This window comes from Fukomys damarensis, unplaced genomic scaffold, assembly GCF_012274545.1.
Source record: "Fukomys damarensis isolate Sample0158 unplaced genomic scaffold, DMR_v1.0_HiC HiC_scaffold_38, whole genome shotgun sequence".
Lineage (NCBI taxonomy): Eukaryota > Metazoa > Chordata > Mammalia > Rodentia > Bathyergidae > Fukomys > Fukomys damarensis.
In genome coordinates, this window is record NW_022900950.1 from 39,680,265 (window position 1) to 39,701,041 (window position 20,777).

Genomic DNA, 20,777 nt, shown 5'->3' on the forward strand with positions numbered 1-20,777 from the left:
TGTAAATATATATATATGTGTAATATATATAAGCATATATATATGTGGGCACATATATATATGAGGGGTCACTATGGTGGAACTGCAGCAGCTCCGGGTGCAGAAGGCAGTGGACTCCATGGTGAAGAGTGTGGAGAGAGAGAACATTTGGAAGATGCCTCATGTTCCAGTGCAGTGCCAACTGCATGAGGACAACAAGGCATCTGTGCAGCAGGTGCACCAGTGCCTCAAGCGCTGCCATATACCTCTAGCTCAGGCCCAGGCCTTGGTAACCAATGAGCTGGAAAAGTTCCAGGACTGCCTGGCCCCAGGGCACGATGCAACCCAATGACAGAGCCAAAGATTTGATGGATGCGGGGACTAAGGAGCTTCAGGTGAAACAACAGCTGGATAACTGTGTAGATGACCTTATGAACCTCATTCCAACTATGACCAAGAGGGTGAAGGAGTCTCTCTCATACCTTGGGAAATAAAAGTCTTTGCCAATGGCCATAGGGGTTTAGGGCAGGAAGTAAAACTTATGAATGAAGAAACTAAGGATGACAGCAAGTTTAAGACATTTCTCTTGCCTCTGGACCCTGATTCCTCTGTTTGGATACCGGAAAGTAAAATGGAAAAAAAAACTGGTGCTAAAGTTTGGGTCAACAATAGAACAAGAGAGTGTTTTAGAGCATAAATTTCATGTGGCAAGATTTTATCTGGCAGTAGAGATATCAGTTGTACCAAATGAGAACTCTCCAAAGTACCAGTGTCATCTTAACACTCAGATATTAGCAGGCTGGCAAGTTCCTCTGAGCTTCCTATGACCTGATGCAGTTGCAGAAGTGTCTCTATAGCTAATTTCCTATTTATCAAAACTATCACCACACTATTTTCTAAGCCATAAAACAAAATTCAGAGAACTAATTTACATGCTTGTAATCCCAGCATTGGAAGGCCGAGGTATGAGGATTGCCATGAGTTTGAGGCCAGCCTGAGCTACATAGTGAGTTCAAGATGAGCCCAAACTACATAACAAGACTCAATCTTAAGAGGTGAGGGGGCCCATACCTTCATTTTGCTTTTTTTTTTTTTTATATGCAAGCGCATGAAATGGATTTCAGATGTGGAGTTGAGACAGTAGATAAGAACTGTGAAAGGCCCCTTGTGGATGTCCTTTTCTAGTTATCAAGATACAGATATGCATGTCTTGATATTCTTACACTGTGTCTTTCAATCTAGAAAGGATTGCCCAACACAACTGTTAGTGTCACAAACTATATGGAAAACAGAGTTTTCACTGGCTGACAGGTCCTCATGCTTTTTGTGACAGTTAGCAGGACAATCTTGCAGTGACATTTTTCCCTTGAAAGGTAAAAAGTTTTGACTCTGATAAACTGAACTAGGAACTGTTGGTTAGTTAAGACAGTTGTGAACTACTGAACTGAAGAAAGTGGTTTTTATAGAACACAATGGAATAAAAGCCTAAACCCAGTACTGTTTTCTTAGCCTCCTGAATTACAGCGCCTTATTGACATAATCCCCTCGCAACAGAAAGGTCAAAAAGTTAAGCAATTTAAGCCAGGACTCCTTTAGCAAAAACCACTTTTACCTGGGACCTTTACAACATAGTGTTCCTGCCCTAGCATGGCACCTTATCTTTTAGATAAGGGATGTGTTGTCTTTTTACCAGTTTATTACTTGAAAGGCTAATATAGCATGTCTGCTGTGTGGGGCCTGTGATATATTTTCCTAGTGGTTTGGTCTCACAATAAAAAAGTTTCATTGTTTCCTCAAAAAAAAAATGTATGAGAGTGCTACAAAAATGGTGCTTTTGAAGGCTTATTGGTAGGATTTAATGAATGTGACAATGAAAAGGTAAGAACTAGAAATTTGACCTCAAGACATGGCCTCTCCAAGCACATGACCTCAAATAAATCCCCTTGATTTCCAGGTGGTGATTGATGCCTTCACCTGTGAAATGAAACCTCAATGGGGTTTTCATGAAAGTCAAATTATACAGTAAGGGACTAAAGGTAGAACTCATTGGTACAGCACTTGCCAACTGTGGTAAAACCCTGGACTCAATCCTTAGCACTGCAAGAAAAAATTAAGACAGTAGAGATCAAAGTGATCTCAAATGCACAACTGCTGTACAAGTGAAAATAACCTGAGGTGGTATTACCCTAATCATGTAGTAAGCCTGAAAGGAAAATTAAAAACAAAATTACAGGAAACCAGGAAGCTGGTCTTATGTTACAAGGTGTTGTTTTTAAACAGCTAACAGCAGATATCACACCAGGTACATCTCAATGAGAATGCGCCCACATAGCCCACAATTTATCTGGAATTTATCCTTCATCAGAATTCTAAGCTAACTGAAGATATGTAGTTGTGGAATTATTTTAAGTTTATTTACTAAGCTAAGAACTAAAACCAAAACAAAAGAACAGTATAGAGTGGTTGACATTTCAACAACAAAAAAACCTTTTTAAACTTCCGAAAAAATTAAATTAAAAAAGGGAGTCTAAAGAACATAAGAATACTAAATGGTTTTGTTGACACAAAAACAAAAAATATTTTTTACACCTGAAAGCATACTGATATTTTTTTAAAAGCGTGGCAAAGTCCCCAAGACACGTTGAGAAGGTAACCCATAGGTTAGGTTCAAGCAACAACAATCAGAAAAGTGTACATTTAATCTGTGATGTAATTACGAGGTTCACTTGCTTTGATTACATATTAAAGAGTTGGACTTCGATTCTCAGAAAAGGATATGAGTCTCTGATAAAGGGTAAGAAGCTAAGAACAAAGTGGCAGCTAAAGAGACAAGGAGTTGTCACCAAACAAGATCACAAAATCCAACATCTCACCCCACTCAGAACTGTCATATATAAGTCTACTGAACTATTCAGGAACTCAGGAAAAACAAACATGGGTTTCCTTATTAAATCTATTTGGTTCCATGTGTTAATTTTAATATAAGCATAATTCTGAACTTCTGTCCACAACTGAAGATGTGGTCCCTTCCTTAATTAAAATTGATTACATTTCCTGATTTTATTAATACTAGATTTCAATCATAGTCATCACTCAGTATCTACAGGAACTGGTTGTAGGACCTCTATGGACACCAAAATCCTGGGATGATCAAATGCTGTTCATAAAGTAACACAGTATTTGCCCAGAACCTATGCAGATTCTTCCATATATTTTAATTTATCTCCCAGTTACTTATAATAGGTAGTATATAAGGTAAATGCTAAATACATAGTTGTTATACTGAATTGCTTATGGAATAATAAAAGGAAGAAGTCTGTATTTGTTCAATACAGATAATTTAAAATATATATATATTTTTTGATCAGTGATTGGTTAAATCTATGTGAACCCATGGATACAGAGGACTGGATATAAAGTGCTAATATTAATAGCTATAAATTTAAAATGTGACTGTTCTAAAAAAAAAACAGCCTTGGTTTGGTCGAATAACTCTGGATATCAAATGTTCAGTCTCTTGCTTAGTGGAACTGAGATTTAGAAGATAAATTATAATATTGATTTAGAGAATCACTTATGAATTTCATTCAAGTCATGACATGAGGTAATTGCATAAAGGGCCATTCAAAAGTCTGTAATAGCTAAATCTTGGAAACAGTCCATTTGCCCATCAGTTGGAAATTGGATAAAGAAGATGTGGTTTTTCTATAAAATGGAATACTACTCAGCCATAAAGAATGAGAAATTAGATTCATTCATAGGAAAATAGATACATATTGAGGATATACTCCTAAGTGAAATAAATAAGTCATACATGTGTGTGTGAATAGTTTCTCTGGTGTGGAAAGCTATAATAGTACATAAGATCCTAATGAAATAATTGACCATGTGAAATAGGAAGAAAAGGGCTAAAGGTGTAGGGAAAGTGGGAAGGGTAGGGGAAAGGTAATAAGGGAAAAGAAAAAAATATGACAAAATGAAAAAATGGAAATAAAGTGTTTGTAAATGGGGAGGGGAGGAGGAGGTGAAGGGATGGCAGGGACAAGGGAAAAAAATGAGAACCAAGACCTGTCATGTAAAGATACAAGATCCCAATAATGAATGTAATTGTACTGTATACCTGAAATGTACCAATAAACTCAATAAAAGAAAGGAAACACAAATAATAACATAAAGTAAGACATAATTACTATAATATGGTTTCTCTTATACACACTCAGACACTCTGAAATCTGTAGTGTGACTTCTACTGCAAGGTTTCTCTTACTTTCTTGGGGGAAGTTAAATAAGGACAAAGAAATTGAAAAGATCCTAGATGGTTTAAGAGAATGGTATAAAAATCAATCTGGAGGTGATTGGGGAACATTATAAAATATAATGATTTATTTGGTTGGTTATCATATTGTCAGTTTTGTTTATTTGCCCATGCCAAAAAAATTCTATTATATGACTGATAGCCCACTTGAAATTTACTATTCTAAGTGTCCAAGACATCCCAACAAGTGGGGTATAAAAATCAAAGATGCAGCATTTGCATAAATTGTTATAGCATTTACAAATGCCCAAAACTAACGTTTGCTTTTAAGCAAAGAGAGATATACAGGAAATGACAGTATGAAATGCTAAGGAAAGCTAGGACGGCAGCAGAGGCCTATGGTCTCAACACTCAGCTCAGGCGAGTTCACTACTTAAAACTCTGTCTCAAGAAAGGAGGGGAAAAGGGAAGAGGGGCAAAGGAAAGAGGAAAAGAGAGAGGAGGAGAAGAAGAATGAACAGGAGGAAGGGAAATAAAGCATGAAATAAATTATGTTTGGAACCACCCACTGCTTCCTAAATAGAGCTGTATCTTTCCTGAAAGATTTAAATATTTTCAGGAAGTTTGAGAATGAAATCATTTTTGTAAGCATATTAGATTATTTTTAAATAGTGTAGAAGTCATGATATTTATTTGTTTGTTTATTTGTATTTAAGATGGTCTCTATATGCTGGCCTTGAATTCCTGGGGTTAAATGATCCTCTTGCTTGGCTTCTTGGGGAAAAGCTGGACAAGCTCACACCACCAGTCCCAAGACTTTGTTCTTGTTTTCAAAAAGTCACCTATGAAATTTAAAATTATCATATTTTTCATTATACTTCTAAGTACGAGAACATATTTTCTCTAATATATTTTGTTGTAAAAACTCAAAATTAATTCTACTTTGCCATTAGTTCTCATTGTGAAACGACAATATTTCTGCTTAAAATAAGTTCTTTAGGCATCACTGAAAACTTCTAATGCAGCACTAGTTCTCTGGTTGAATAGGCCTGGGGCATATCACGCTTGAAGTATTTTTCCACAAAACTCAACATTGAGGGAATTTAGAAGTTTGTCTTTTTCCTCCATATTGCTGGAATTGTTCCATTAGCCAACACTTACATACATTTTAGTTCTGATATTACTTTGGACTAAAAATGAACGAATCTTCCTCTTTCACATTCTTTTGAGAGCAAAATGTGACATTCAAAGTATTTTAAATAAGGAATATCTACAATATATATAATTTTCTAGAATATAAACTTATTACAAATACTGGCAATTGAATTTAACTATTGTGAATTATGGCAAAATATAAGACTCAAATATATTTTGAAACTAAACTGACTGACTTTCATAATATGAAAGTAAAATATTATAAAGTGCCTTCTGGACATTAAATTTTATGAGCTAACTCAGATATGCACAGCAACATTTCATAATCTACTGGAAGGCATCAGTTTAAGAAGATGGATTTCATGGTGCTATTGAAGGCAAGAAAAAATAGATTCCCCAAAGGCACGTACAAATTGTTCTTCCATAGAAGTCTCACATACTATAATAGAATCTAAATGGTACAGAAAAATAAATGTGAATGCTATATCAGACCTGTGGGAAAATATAACTTCTCAAATCTGAAGCAAGAGGAAAAAAACATAAAAAATAATGTCATATAATTTTTTAAAATTTAAAACAATATTCTTGAAAAGAGAAATAGGAAAAAGACAGACTGAGGACCTATAATGGATTAATATAATGTGCAAAGCTTGTTATAATTTACAAAAACACAAAGTGCTAAAATATATGGTAAACTATAAAAACAAAATAAAAATACATAGAATACATTACCAGGGGCATTAAATTGATAAGAATCTTTTTGCAAAGCAACATCACAAACCATATATGGAGCCATGAAAATATTTATATCTCCAACCATAATCTCATTGCTAAAAATTTCTCCTAAGAAAATGACAAAACAGGCGGGTATGGTAGCACACACCTGTAATCCCAGCACTCAGGAGGCTGAGGCAGGAGGATCGCTGTGAGTTTCAGACCAACCTGGGCTACATAGTGAGTTCCAGGTCAGTCTCAACTACATAGTGAGACCCTGTCTCAAAATTCCAGAAAAAAAAAATGACAAAACAGCAAATAATGAAGTTGCAACGGCATAAACAGCATTACTATGAAACCTAAAACTTAAGATAACTTCTTAAATCTTCAGTAATAAGCACAAAGACCTAACTTAGCTACTCTGGGGAGTGAAAGAAATCTAATCTTTGAGCATGTCTTCAAAGATTTTAAAAAGTAAACATTCCACCCCAAGGGAGCAAGTGATAATGGCTAAATAAGTGGTGTAGACAATCCTAATTCAAAGGATAAAGAATCCCTTCATTGGGCCAGAGAAGAAGAGGAAATGGAATTCACACCCCTCCTTGGAAGCAAGAATACGATTTCCGCAGCAGAAAAAATGGAGAGCATTTCAGATAAAACAATAATACACATTACTGCACATAAAAAGATTTTCTGTGTGACAGTAATACTTTTTCTCTAAATATCATTCCATGAACAAACAAATTAGTTAAGATTACAGCAGACACTAAGATCAGAGTTTTTATGCATAATCATTCCTGAGTGCTCATAAATTACACAGACTGCAGTGTAATGTAAGGGCTAAAGGTGTGATGTGGGGGAAAGAAATCAAGATACCATCTAGAAAACCTTTTTATAACAAACCAAGTGAAAAGATGGATGTGATGGGTAATCTTGATTGTCAACTTGACTGGCTTGAGAGTAGTGAAGCACCCTTTTAGGAATGTCTCGGGTGTCATAGGGTCATGACCTAGGAAAATATATTTGGTCCCTGACCTATTCTTCTGGGGCTCTTCCTTTTCTCTCTACTTTTGGCCACCATGTTATGAGTTAAGCAACATCCTTTCAGCATGCCTATCTACCATGTTTGTGCCTTGGAGTCAGCCAACCACGGACTGAAATGTCTAAAAATTCTGAAACTGTGAAAATAAACTTTTTCTTTAAATTGTGAGTATCAGCTATTTTGTCCCAGATATGGAAACCTGCTGTTATGACTTGTACCTAGATTGCCCCCTAAGGCCTCAGGCAGTCATAGGTGGGGTTTTTGGAAGTGGGTGGATGTAGAGTGTGTGATGGTGGGATCAAGGATGAGATTCTGGGATTGATTCATGGCATGATGCTAGGGTTAAGGGTGTGAGTGTTACCCACTCTAAGGGTGGGTAGCCTGGATAAAATATAAGAGACAGAAAAATGGCTGCTGTTTGAATTCCCTGTCACTTGTAGCTTGCTGCCTTACTGTCTTTTGCCTGCCATGAACTATTTCTCCTCTGCAATGCCTCTCTGCCATGCCACTTTGACTGGGAGCCACCCAACTATGAACTGAAACTTCTACATATTATGAGCCAAGTAAATCTTTCCTCCTGTAACTTATGGGCATCGGGTATTTTGTCTCAGCAAAGAGAAAAGTAACCTGCCTAATACAATGCAGAACAACTTTTTACATTTACTCTAGGGATTGTACCTAGCAGATCAAAATTACTAAGAAAAGTACGTAGCAGATACAATCAACCAGAATTGGCAACTTACTGGATGTAGAGCCCCAAGAGAATATGAGTCAGTGCATGCACTGAAACTTCTCTTGGTTTACCTCCTATACATCATAGTGGATAAAATAAGAATAGGTTTGGATTGGTTGGTAAGGCAGGATATTAATTTGGTAGTGCACACCTTGAATCTGAAGTACTTATGAGGTCACCCAGTTAGATATTTCTTGTTATTTGGTGTTTTGGGTTTTTTTTGTTTTGTTTTGTTTTGTTTTGTTTTGTACCGGGGATCGAACTCAGGTCTTTGCGCTTGCAAGGCAGGTGCAGAACCACTGAGCTAAATCCTTGGCCCAGTTAGACATTTATAAGCAAGCAGGTAGAAATACCATTCTGGAACTAAGGAAGAAGATGCATGTGACAGCCACAGCTGTAGCCCATATCAAACTGGAAAAGTTGAGAGCTAGAGCAATTTTTAAAGATCACTGAAGGAAACTAAGAGAAATAAAGTACTTGGAGTCGTGAACACCCAGGGACTGAGAATATGTGACTGGAGTAGATCATCAGCATGCAATGTACCAGGGACAGTAGAACTTTAGATAAAGACTCCTAAAAGATCACTGGTCTGGCAGAGGGTCACTACAGAGAGTTGTGATTCCTCATCACTTCTACTCATTCATTCTCTTTCTTCTTTCTTCCACTGGTATTTATTGAGTGCTTTCAACTATCCTGCTGGACTGGGAGGCCTTTAATGGTTACCTGACTTAAAGAGCTCTATATATAAAATAAACAAGTACATTAGAGGGTAATGATCCTAGTGGAGGGAGTGAGGTGTGATTGGAAGGTGAGGAAGTAAAGACAGCAAATGCAGGGATTTCTTATGCTTGGAAGGGTTTTGGATTTGAGAGGTCAGAAAGAACAAGCCAAGAATTGTTTAGATTGTAGTAAATTTGTTTACCAACATGCTAAGAGGAATGAGTATGGAAAAGCTATTTGTGGAGCAGGTTATCTGTACGTCTGCCATGTTGCAGATCATGTTTTCATGTCATCTAACCTGAAATGAGCTCCACTGAAATGAGCACCTACTAGCATGCCTCTTATCTTGGGGCACACTAAGGACAATGATCCAGGTAGGTTGTTCCAGATCATATGGCTGGTAACAACGGGGGGGGGGCAAGATTCAAACACAGGTGGTCTGACTCTTAACCATGATGCTACGCACCCCCAGGAGGGCAGTCATCTTATCTGAGACCAGAGAGATGGGCAACCAGAGTTGAGAGGGCATAGGACACTAATGCAGCTCAGCTGCAGGGCTGGTGTATCACTGGGTGACAGGAGATAAAACCAGGAGGAAGGGTCAGGAGTGGAATTGCTGAGAGAAGCACATTAAAGTTTGCGGGTCATATAAGCAAAGATGTAATGCAAAATCTGTCTGTGGCCAGGATTGTAGGCAGGAAATCTGATTTGACAACTACCGCATATAACACGTGTCCTCAAAAGGAGCTGATCTAAGAGAAGTAACAAGAATGGAAAAGCAGAGTTATTAAATACAAATATACTTCACAGGAAAAAAAATCTAAAATATGTATTTTAAACATAAAAATCCTGTTATAGTAGTATAAAAAGGCAAGTTTAGTAGGAAAAATAGTAGGAGTTATTTATTTATTTATTTTTTACTTTTTAGCATTTTTTCAAATTTTTCTAAGTGCTCACCATAGAAAATTACATTGATCTTTCAGTCAAAAAGAAAGGTTAAAGGGCTAAAGGTATAGGGCGAGTGGGAAGGGTAGGGGAAAGGTAATAAGGGAAAAGAAAAAAATGAGAAAATGAAAAAATGGAAATAAAGTATTTGTAAACAGGGAAGGGAGGAGGGGGTGAAGGGAGGGCAGGGACAAGGGGGAAAAAATGAGAACCAAGACCTGTCATGTGAAGGTACAAGATCCCAATGATGAATGTAACTGTACTGTGTACCTAAAATGTACCAATAAACTCAATGAGAGAAAAAAAAAGAAAAAGAAAGGTTACACTGCTGTTAAACAGTAATGAAATCATGAAAAATGTAATAATGGTGATGGAGAGGAGAAATCTGGTTGAAGATATGTCTGAGGCAGAAGCACAGGATTTTGTTATAACGTAAATGTGAAGGATGTAAGAGAGGATTACATCAAGGGTAATGTAATGCTAAGTTAGTTATGTCTTGGTCCATTTCTGTGGCCATATCAGAACTTCACAGACTGAGTAGTTTAGTATAAACAACAAACAATTATTTCTTATAGTTCTCAAGGTTGGCAAGTCCACATCAAAGTGCTGTGAGGTTCATGTCTAGCAAGGAGCGCTTCCTGGCGGACGGCACCTTCTTGCTTTTCCTCATAGGGAGGAGAGGGCAAGTCACTTTTTAAAAAGTATCTCTTTTAGAAAGCAATTAACCCCATTCAGGAGAGCTCCACTCTCGGAACCTATTCACCAAGGGCCAGACCTCTTCACACCACCATGTTGGTGATTAGGTTTCCACATAGGGATTTTGGGACAAGGAAAGACTAAACTGTCAGTGCAGAAGAGAGGACAAAAACACGACAACTAACTAAATACCACGTGTGATTCTGGAATAGCAACAAAAAAGACATAAATGAGAAAACTAATGAAAGTCAAACAAAGCCTATAGCATGGTTGGAATATTGTATTATTTTTACTCCTCATACCATGGTTCTGTAAAATATTCAATGCTGGCAGATAAATAAAGGGTGTGCACAAATAAGCTACCAAAAAATGAAGAAAATGGCTTTATGATCTCACAGTAAAGAAGACCCAGCAGACATAAAAATAAAGCCATAGGGCCAGGGATTTAGCTCAGTGGTGTTGTCGCCTGCCTCCTAAGTATAAGGTCTGAAGTAGATCCGTGGTACCAATAAATAAATACATAAATAAATAACATATTTCAGTATATAAATTTTTATGTAAGTTTATATGGGGAATACCCCATAATAAAGACATTAGATTAAGGGCAATCTAGAAAAAATACTTTCAGTTATTATCAGAAAGGGCTAATGCTCTTAAAAGAAAAAAAAAACCTTCATGTCAATAAAAAAATACTCCAGCCTGGTAGAAAAATGATATAAAGCGACAGAGAAACAAAAAAATACAAATGTATCTTAAACAAATGAAAAGGTAAAATTTTAAAATATAACAAGATACACATTATTTTCCTAACAGACTGGCAAAACTATTTGATAACACACTATCTTGTTGCAGGCAGAGAAACAACCACTCTCATACACTGCCAAGTTTGCACCTTTATGGAGAGGAATTTGACAATAGCTCTTAAATATGTATACCTCTCTACCCAACAATGTTATTCTAGAAATTTATTCCAAATATAGCCACCTATATGCCTGGAAAATATATGCAAGGGCACTCACTACAAAATTATTTGTAATAACAGAAGGTTGGACATATCCCAAAAGCACACAAATAGAAAACTTGCTGAATAAGCTATGATACATTTAAATAAAGGAGTTTTGGGAAGTAAGTACAAGGAACATGATAGTTTTAGATGTACTGCATGAAAAGACTCAAAGATAACAGGATTAAGAACACAAAGCAAGGCTCAAAACTTCAAACAAAGTAGTCAACTTTTGGGTTGATAATATGTTTATCATTAACACATAGTGTTATCACTGAGAGGTTACTAACAGAAAAACTAGTAACCTTGTTGCCTCTGGGGAACATGTTCACAGCTATTCAAAAACTAATTTAAAAAATTTATGTAGCAGAGAGAGCTAAAGAAAGCCAGGGAGTTAGAAATTAGAGGCAGTCACTTAAGAAAACAGAAAAATTTCCAAGAGAGACAGGTAATCCAGAAGCCATAGCAGGAGAGAGATTTTCTAACTGTGGGGCAAAGTGGAGCTAGTAATGAGAAGTAAATTGTAAGGCAGATTTGAAGTCAGGCAGTTTCCAGGGAGTACTGGGAATGGTCAAGATATGCATGATAACCAAGGAAGAAGAGATTCATTCCTAATATTGCAAATTTGAGGAACAAACTTTTTTTTTATATTCACAAGATGACATGTCTAATTAGGTGTGGTAATGCATGCCTGTAATTTTAGCACTCTGGGAGGCTGAGGCAGGAAGATGGCAAGTTTGAGCCCAGCCTGGAAACTTAGCAAGGCCAAGTCTCAAAATAAAAAATTTAAAAAGGACTGGAGACATAAATGAGTGTGAAGGCCCTGGGTTTAATCCCCAGTAGTGTGCTCTCATGCATACACACACACACACACACACACACACACATACACCAAGACATACCTATGTGATCTGTGTAGCTTATCCTAAATAAATGCTTAGTCCTCCCACCTGCAATCATAGAAGATGTCAAAAGAAGGAAAAACTCAATCGTCAGTCAATCATTGCTCAGGTTGTACCTCACATCTTTCTCCTAAGAGTTCAAAGGTGCCATCATGTATCTACAACACGTACACTGTAAAAAATACAAGTGGTAGAAAATTGGGGGAAATGAGGTCAAGTCTCAAGATGAATCATTTGCAGAAATAGGTCCACTAAGCATCATGATCTAAAAAAAATATTGGGGCCATTTTAAAGGCAAACAACTAAGAGTGTCACCTTTGCTGCTAAGCATGTGTGTGTGCCTATGTTTGCACATACATGAATGCATATGTAGAAACATGTACAAATGTACACACACATACACTCAAGTATTATATAACTTGGGCTCAGAGAAAGCTCTGCCAACATCCTTAAACTAGTTATGCATAATAATCAGTTTATAACAATAAAACAGTGAAGGTGACCACAAGACTGTTATAAAGGAACTCACACGTCATGTAACTTAGAATTTTTAGTTTGAGATCAAGTGAGAAAGAACAAACTTTTTAAAAATTACAAGCCAAATATGCTTGTAACTGCACCCACTACAAGGATTTAATTCAAACCTCAAACATCACCATACTGAAAGAGGAAACAAAAAGCTAATAACATGCATTGACATTTACATAAAATTAGTATGTAAAGTGAGAGATAGGAGCCTAATGATGAATGCGAAGCAATGGTTTGCATTTTAACAGACTAAGCAAAATGTAATTGACAAAGAAGCAAATCTATGAGTTTTCAGCTATTTAAATACTAAATGCAGCTGCATACTAATTGCCAGTGTTATAAATTAGGGAAAAAAATCTGTTTAAAATGAAAATCCACACACTGTACTGAATTTACCACTCATTCAATCAGAAAAAAGGTTAATTTCTTCCAAAAATGTAATATTTAAATATCAGAATATTTGATCTGCAATTAGTTTATATTGATTGGAGAAAATGTATATGACAGCAAAAGATTAATCTTTCTGTGAACAGCATCTTTCATTCCTAGAATAAGAATAAAAACATTTGTTTACAAAAAGTAGCTAATACAATCCCATTTCATTTAAATACCATTAAAAGAAATAGGAATAACTTATGGTTTGAAGTTAACTTTCCTATCTGCCATTCTACTATATCAAAGAAAACTTCACAGTATTAAACCAAACATTAGACTATCTTTTAAAAGGGTTGAATCCATTGCACTTATAATCTTAGTGGAAATTATTAATATCATCATTCCTTTCTGTGTGACTCTGAGAAGATCACTGGACTACACTGCTCTCACTTTTCTCATGCCAATACAGTATAAGGATGGCAACAGCACATAACTCTTAGGATTATTGTGGGAAACACATGTATCCCTATACTCAAGGGACTCCCACCAGTGCCTGGCACATGCTCAGTAACTGGGAACCATTATTATTGTCTCCAATCAAAGCAGTAATATCCCAGCAGGCATTATAGTGTGGCAAAAGACAGGATCAGAAAAGATGGTGGCAAGCATGCCATGATTTTTCTGGTCCCTAGATAAGAGGGAGTGCTCTCATCAGCCACTTCCTATACTCTGTTTCCTTAGAAGACAGGAATCAAAGGAATATCCCTAACTAGTTTAGTAAATATCAGTTGTCTGTAGGAAACTGAAGAACTCCCTCCTTGATAGATGCTGCACAAGTGACTCTAGAACAGAATGAAGTGTCAACTTCCCCCAGCTGCCTTGGGAAGTGCTTTGAGATCTCAGCACATTTCCACACAATACCACCCTTCCACTGGGTGACTCATGCATCTGACTTGGGTTTGATTTTTGTCAAGATCCCTCAGAATAGACCACCACATGTTTGGTTTTTTTTATCCTTGTATTTTCCAAGGTCATGCAAAAGAGAGGGAACAAAAATCAAAGCTTATATAATAAGACTTCATGCTCTTTCTTCCTTTTTAGTTTACTGCAAGTCTCAAACTCTGAATAGAAGGAAAAAGGCCAAGTTTATAAGCATTTTCTAGGGTAACTCATTGATAATATGTACATTCCATCCAAATAATCACCAAGCCCAGGCTCCTCCATACCCATTTAAGTCTAGTCACACTGTAACAGGACTAGTATTCCTGCCAAGGGACAAAGGGAAGGAAAGAGGGAGACCCTTGAATTACATACATATTCTGGGTCCAAAGAAGCTAAGAGAGCTCTGCCAGCATGCAGTCAGAGAACAGCAACTCCAAACTCTAAGAGGACTGAAAGCAATGCCTCTTGCTATCTGCACAAAGAGTAGGGGAAAGGAGGATTGTGTGACATCCCTCCAGGACCCAAGTATACAAGAGTGCCTGAGCAGATACTGTGTGAGTAAAACTGAACTCAAGGCAACATCAACTTCTTCCGAGACTGGATCTGGCTTTCCTTGTCCATGTTCCTTTATTCTTTCTACTTCATCGAGGCCTTGGAGACTTTATTCTCAGAAATACCTCCAAAAGGTATTCCTTATACAACCTTCCCTTATATCTTATCTTAATACAGTTACTTCACTCCAAATCATCTTAATTTCATTATTATTTCTAAGGCAGGGAGAGGCTTTATTCGTTGTTTAAACAGAGTCCATTCTTAGGCAAGCACAATCTAAAGTAAGCAACCTCTTCTGCTTATACAAGACGCCAGGCCTTACTTGTGAATCTACATAGTTTCATATCACATTCAATATCTAAAATAGATCATTACTATTAACATAAATTGGACTTAAATATAATCTGAACAGAGTAACTTCTTCAGATTCTCAAATAGCATAGAATGACAAAAATTATTTAAATTTAAAAGGAAGCATCATTGGGTATGGTGGTACACATCTGTAACCCCAGTACTCTGGAAGCCCAAGGATCACAAGTTTGAGCCCAGCCTGGCAACTTAGCAAGACGCTATCTCAAAACAAAAAAGTGACTGGGATATAACTCAGTGCCAAGGCACTTGCTTCAATTCCCAGTACTACCAGAAAACAAAACAAAACAAAAAGACAGGAAAATATCACGACAAAAAGTTGTCAGCAACTCTCATTTTTGGTCCACTGGTCACCACTAAGCTATCACATGATCTTAGGTATGACAGTTGAAATTTCCTGGTCTCCAGTCTCCAGTGATAAAATTAATGGCTTTGATAGCTATTGAAGATTCCTCTCAACTCTAAAATTTTATGATTCATTAGTCATTTTCAGTTCAAGTACTTTTGGACATTGTGATAGCAAAAGTTCAATTTGCATCTAAAAATGAATGTGAACTATGCAATTGAAGATATAAAAATGAACTTTTAAGATTAATGTAGCATGGGTATAAGAAAGAAAATAGAAAATCTTGTAGAATTAGACACTTTTTCCCTTCCACCCTTTATAATAGGCCACCTGACCTAATAATATTAATTTTCTTTTTCTCATTCACACTATAATACAGCAAAACTCAGACACCTGGAACAAGAAGGATCTTAGCCATGAGGCCAGTCGCCGCAACCTAGGAGGGCAATGGAAATATGAGAATGGAAGCCGTGGTTTTCTGTGCCTCACCTTCCACCAGTTGGTCCAGGCTGGAAATCTTCCTAAGCCCATCAATGGTGTAGATTGTTCTCACTCCCTGGGGTAAATTCACATTATCCGACAGAGTTCGGGTCAAATCAGCCAGCAGGGCCTCAAAAGATCGGAAGCGGTCTGGGGAGATGGCATACACAATCCCTTTGAAGTATCGATCTCCATTTCGATAGAAGCGAACTTTCTTGGCCTTCTTCTCGGAGCTGAGGGTCTGCAGTGTGCGCGTGCGGTAGAAGCTGCAGTGGGCACTGTGCGTGGGGCTGGGCAGGCCATTCACCCGCGACCCCCTGCTGTACCTCTGCGCCTTGTCGCGCTCATCAAAGTGCTCCAGCTCCATGTCTCTGCCGAAGGACATGATGGGCTGCAAGTGACACCTACAGGAACCCAGAGACAAAAGACACATAGCCCAAGGTTATTTGAAGATCATGGTTTGAAGCTTTCTGCTTGGCAGCAACTGGGTAGAAATATTGCTATAATCAAGCTGATCTATTTAATGTGAGTTATCGAGTGGGAGAGAAAGAGGAGGAGGACAAGGAGTAAATGGGAGAGGCAGATGCTGGCGGAAATAGCATATTACTCAATCACAGTTTTGTTAGAAACAGCTCCTACAGATTCAGTGCCTACCACCTATTAGCGGGTAGTCATAACACTCTTTCAAAGTAGTGTCCCCGCTTACAGATGGAGAAGCAGAAGCATAGAAAGATTTCTCCAAGTAATACAGTTGAGAAATGCTTGAGCCAGTAACTCCCTTCCATGTTTGCCTAATTCCAAAGTTCATGGCTTCCTACAGGGCAATGTGCTGCTAATCCTGGTAGCAGAGAGAAAATAAGCTTTCTTATCATACAGCTCAAGTCAAGCAGTATCATACAGTAAAGTCAAGAGTAGAATGAGGGCAGGCAGCATTTAACAGCCAGACAGTGAAAGTTTTACACAGCATGTGCTCCTTGTGGCCAGATGGAGAGCAAATTAAATCAATCCGTAGGTTCTACCAACTTAAGGAAGAAGTTTTTTAAAAAATGACATTTTTTAAAAAATGACAAAAGAAAGATCAGGAGAAAGAGGAGGAACAGGATGGGGACAATGAAGAAGATAAAGGAAAAAATTTACTTCTTTGGCTAGCTTTGCCTTTCCTTCCACTTAAGCTTCTCTCAAACTTTGTGGTTGAGGAAATCAAGGCTTCAATCTGTTGATCCAGATGTGACCACATCCTAGATGAGTGTCCTTGAGAAATCTACTTGATCGACCTCTTCAAGCCTCAAATTCTTCAATTACAAATGGAAGTGAGAATCATACCTATGTCACCACTAATACTATTAAATAAGTCAAAGCATATGAAGCACTCAGGGTAGTTTCTGGCATGTGGCATGTACTAATGTTTTTTATTAATAAACTTTGCTTTCTGTTCCTGACCCTGGCACAAAAATAATTTATAGGTACAGAATCTTCCCCTTCTGGCAAGGGAGGCACCTGCAGAATCCTAATCTCCATCAGTACCCAGTGACTGGGACACCTGCACCTCCACAGTCCTCATTTCATTTTCCTTGTCCCAAACTTTGATGAGCAGAGTTTAAGGTCTTGTTATCAGCACACTGCCTATGCGATCAGTCACCATTGCTTAGGGGTTCGTTGAAAAAAGTTGTCCTTTGTAAGTGTATCCATGTTTTAACGGGGTAATCTAGAAGGTGAAAAGATCTCAGCATTCAAAGGAAATTTTTTAATGACAAAATTTCAGGCCCAATAAAGTAGAATGTAAAGGCAATGGAAAATTTGAGGCAAGACTCTAACAAATACTTCCCAAATGCCACCACATAAAGACTGCTGTTTTGAAAAACAGCCAAATGTCACCAAATGTACTACTAACTCTCCTAATATTTACTTGACCACCTGTAAACTGACCTCTGATCCAGAATGTGTAGAAATTTTATGTATCAGTTGAAAAATAAACTTATTTTGAAAATTATAACAAAAAATTCCATGCTTAGAAACATGGCTAGAGATCCAGTACTCCTGAAATGAATAAAAGAAAATAATATTTATGGAACATCTAAGATATTCTTGATAGTTGTCATCAACACTCAGTTATATAATATACTAAAAAACTCATCTAAACCTCACATGAATCCAACAATTTCATTAATACTACCAAGACTAAGGATGGGGATTTATCCAGGATTTCAACTATGTCACTGAGGGAGCTAGGATTTAGAACCTAGATTTACTGATTCCAAAGTTGAGTGCTCTAGGTTCTCTGCCCTCGTAAGACTGGGCCCTGGTCAGTACGTTAAGCGTTTTTTTTTTTTTTAAGCCCTCACTCCTACCTAGCTCAGTGACCTCAGGCAGACCACCCTGCCCAAGGCCTACATCTGCACAAAGAGGAAGTAGTAGCTACCAGGCTAATAACACTTTCATGCATCCATGATTCTAACGCCAACCCCACTGAGAAACCTGGAGAGAGTATACAGTAGGATTTAAACCTGGAATGATTATGAGTGTATTTTTTTCTCTAAGTACTTATGAAAACTACCTCATACATCTTAGTACTGGTACCTAAGCATAGTCTAATTTTGCATTGTTTTAAAAAAGCCATACCAGCTTTGACTTTGTTTCACTGATTTTGAAGTTAGATAACTTTAAAACAAGTACCACTTGATATCCAATCCTGTATTAGTTGTGTAACAGAAGTAATATTTTTGCACATGATGTTGGTAACAGCCCCCACCTTGTTCTTGTTTTTTTCAAAGTGAGCCCTTGTCTTCCAAAAAGTGTGAGTGCCTTGTGGATGGGGTAGGGGAAGCTCAAGCCCACTCACTAAGCTCTTCAAAAACTTCATACGTGATAAATGACTTTTAAGGGGAATTTTCTTTTTAAAGGCAGTGTTCTTTCTTCAACCCTAGGGGTTTTCTCCCAAACTGATACACACTAAAAGAAAACTAGCAGGGATGGAGTAAAGGATAGCACAGTTGTGATACCAGACAGAGTATACAAACATTTCCAAGGGGTATTTGCAACTCACTGTTGGCAAAAGCCAAGTAATTTGGCAAATGTTTGAATTGTCTAGAGGGACCAGGCCTTTAAGAGCAAGAACCCCAAAAGGAAAGGGCATCAGGGTGGAAGGGAGGAGGAAGAAAAGAAGGAAAGGAAGGAGAATTTTAAAAAGAGAAAAGTTAAATTGGTGTAATGCCACTGGCTTATAACTGCAGCTGTTTGGAGGCTGAAGCAGGAGGACTTATTAAGCCTAGGAATTCAAGATCAGACCAGACAATATAATCAGCTCATCTCAAAATAATAAATAAATAAATAAATAAATGGTAGGAAGTTTACTTTGTTTTATTTTATTTGCATTTTTCCTCAAACTGGATCATGTGTTCTCCCAAGGCAGGGACCACATCTTTTACTTCCCTTCACTGAGCCTGTCCAAAGGCAGGCAATGATGCTGCCAACAAAGCAAAACCACACTCAAAGTGAAGTCACCGTCGAGACCACAGCTACCACTAAATGAATGTCAAAACCCACTACACACCCAGGGTTCTGGTGATTAACTGTGGCATCCAAAGAGGTGCTCTTTGCATTGCCTCACCGGCTCAGCTTTCAACCGCCTTAGTCACACATGTGAACCAGGAGCTCCTGAAGAAGCTGCACACATCTTATCTGGGAAACCTGCTGGGACACAGAGCTCCACATCCACAGACTATGATGGCTAAGGGCTGAGGTCGCATGCACCCTGGCACCAAGGGTATCCACAGCGACTTGGCCACAGAGACCACAGACACTAGCGGGGAAGGCAGCAAATCTTCTCATCAGAGATTTTCCTATAAATACTGGCCATATCAAGAAATTGACATCCTTGATTATTCTTTGTGGGATTTCTCACCATTTTGAGGAATCTCTGTGTTCATCATCCTCTAGATGAGCACAGAGTTTCAAAAATTTTCAAACACACACACACACACACACACACACACACACACACACCCCAAGAAAGCAGCTGGAACAAACACTATCATAGCTAAACAGAACAGATGCTGGACACAGAAGTCCCACAGCGTATTTTAGCAGTGGGTTTAGGATTCAAGGGGATGGACAGGCACAGAGTAAAAGGCACACACATAACTTCCAAGTGCATGCACCACCATGGATGTAGAAATCATCTGTGTGTGCATCTTTCATAATTTTCCTACATATGACCTCTCAGCATCCCTTCTGTCCTCCATTCATGTGACACTTCATACTTAAAACGCTGCCCTACTTTCCTCTCCCAGTGAAAGCCGATATATTTAGGAATAGTCATGACACTTATTCACGAACACTCTGCAGTGGGCAGGCTATGCGTGTGCACTGTATCCTGGACACACACTCACAGGTGCGGCAGAGAGAAAGCCAGTTTGAATGAAATCTTTCACTGCTCTCTCGTGCCCACAAGCACCTCCTAGCCAGATCCAGCAGCAGTTCCACTCAAAGCTGGTTTTCAAAAGCAGTCTCTTTTTTGGGGGGCGATGGGGGGCTGTGCATGTGCTCTCACTAGGAGTAAAATGCCATTTCCTTTCCACATGCCTTTAGCGCTGCAGGTACTAATGTGTACATGAGGCGTCTGGCTGTCCCCAGAGGAACTTGAGACCCTGAAAATGTGCTTGCAGCAGCCACTACCACATGCGGACTGGCTCCATCCTCAAGCACACACCATCTTCCTGGGGACACGGAAAGCACACACACAATAAAAGGCCTGGCCCAGCCACTCCTTCCAGGCGCAGACTTGGTCCTGGCTGTGCAGCCAGTTCTGACAATGACATGCACCTCTCCCAGCTCTTCGCCTTCTCTCTGTCTCCAGGAGCAGCCTGGCTAAGAGCTTTTGGGGGAGAGGGTGCTCTCGCCTGACTTCTCCTTTAAGGCCCCTAGGCACCAGACAAAAGAGGCAGGTGCCAGCAGCGGCGGGGCCTCCCACAAGGAACGTCCCTGGTCGGGGCCAGGATGGCCGCCCAGGAAGGGCAGCCGCCTTTCGAGGAACGGCGGGCGG

At 38.5% G+C, this 20,777-nt stretch overlaps 1 protein-coding gene and 1 pseudogene across 3 annotated transcripts in view; one reads left to right on the plus strand and one right to left on the minus strand.

Annotated features, from left to right (window-relative positions):
- Positions 1–16,135, minus strand: part of Dclk1 (doublecortin like kinase 1) — a 336,493-nt gene extending 320,358 nt beyond the window's left edge. For all 3 annotated transcript variants that reach the window (XM_010623927.1, XM_010623928.2, XM_010623930.2), the window contains exon 1: positions 15,746–16,135. In XM_010623927.1, coding sequence (XP_010622229.1) covers positions 15,746–16,121 — 376 coding nt within the window. In that variant the 5' untranslated portion in view covers positions 16,122–16,135. The remainder of the gene's footprint in view (positions 1–15,745) is intronic.
- Positions 74–473, plus strand: LOC104862164 (annotated as a pseudogene).
- Positions 16,136–20,777: the final 4,642 nt, after the last annotated feature.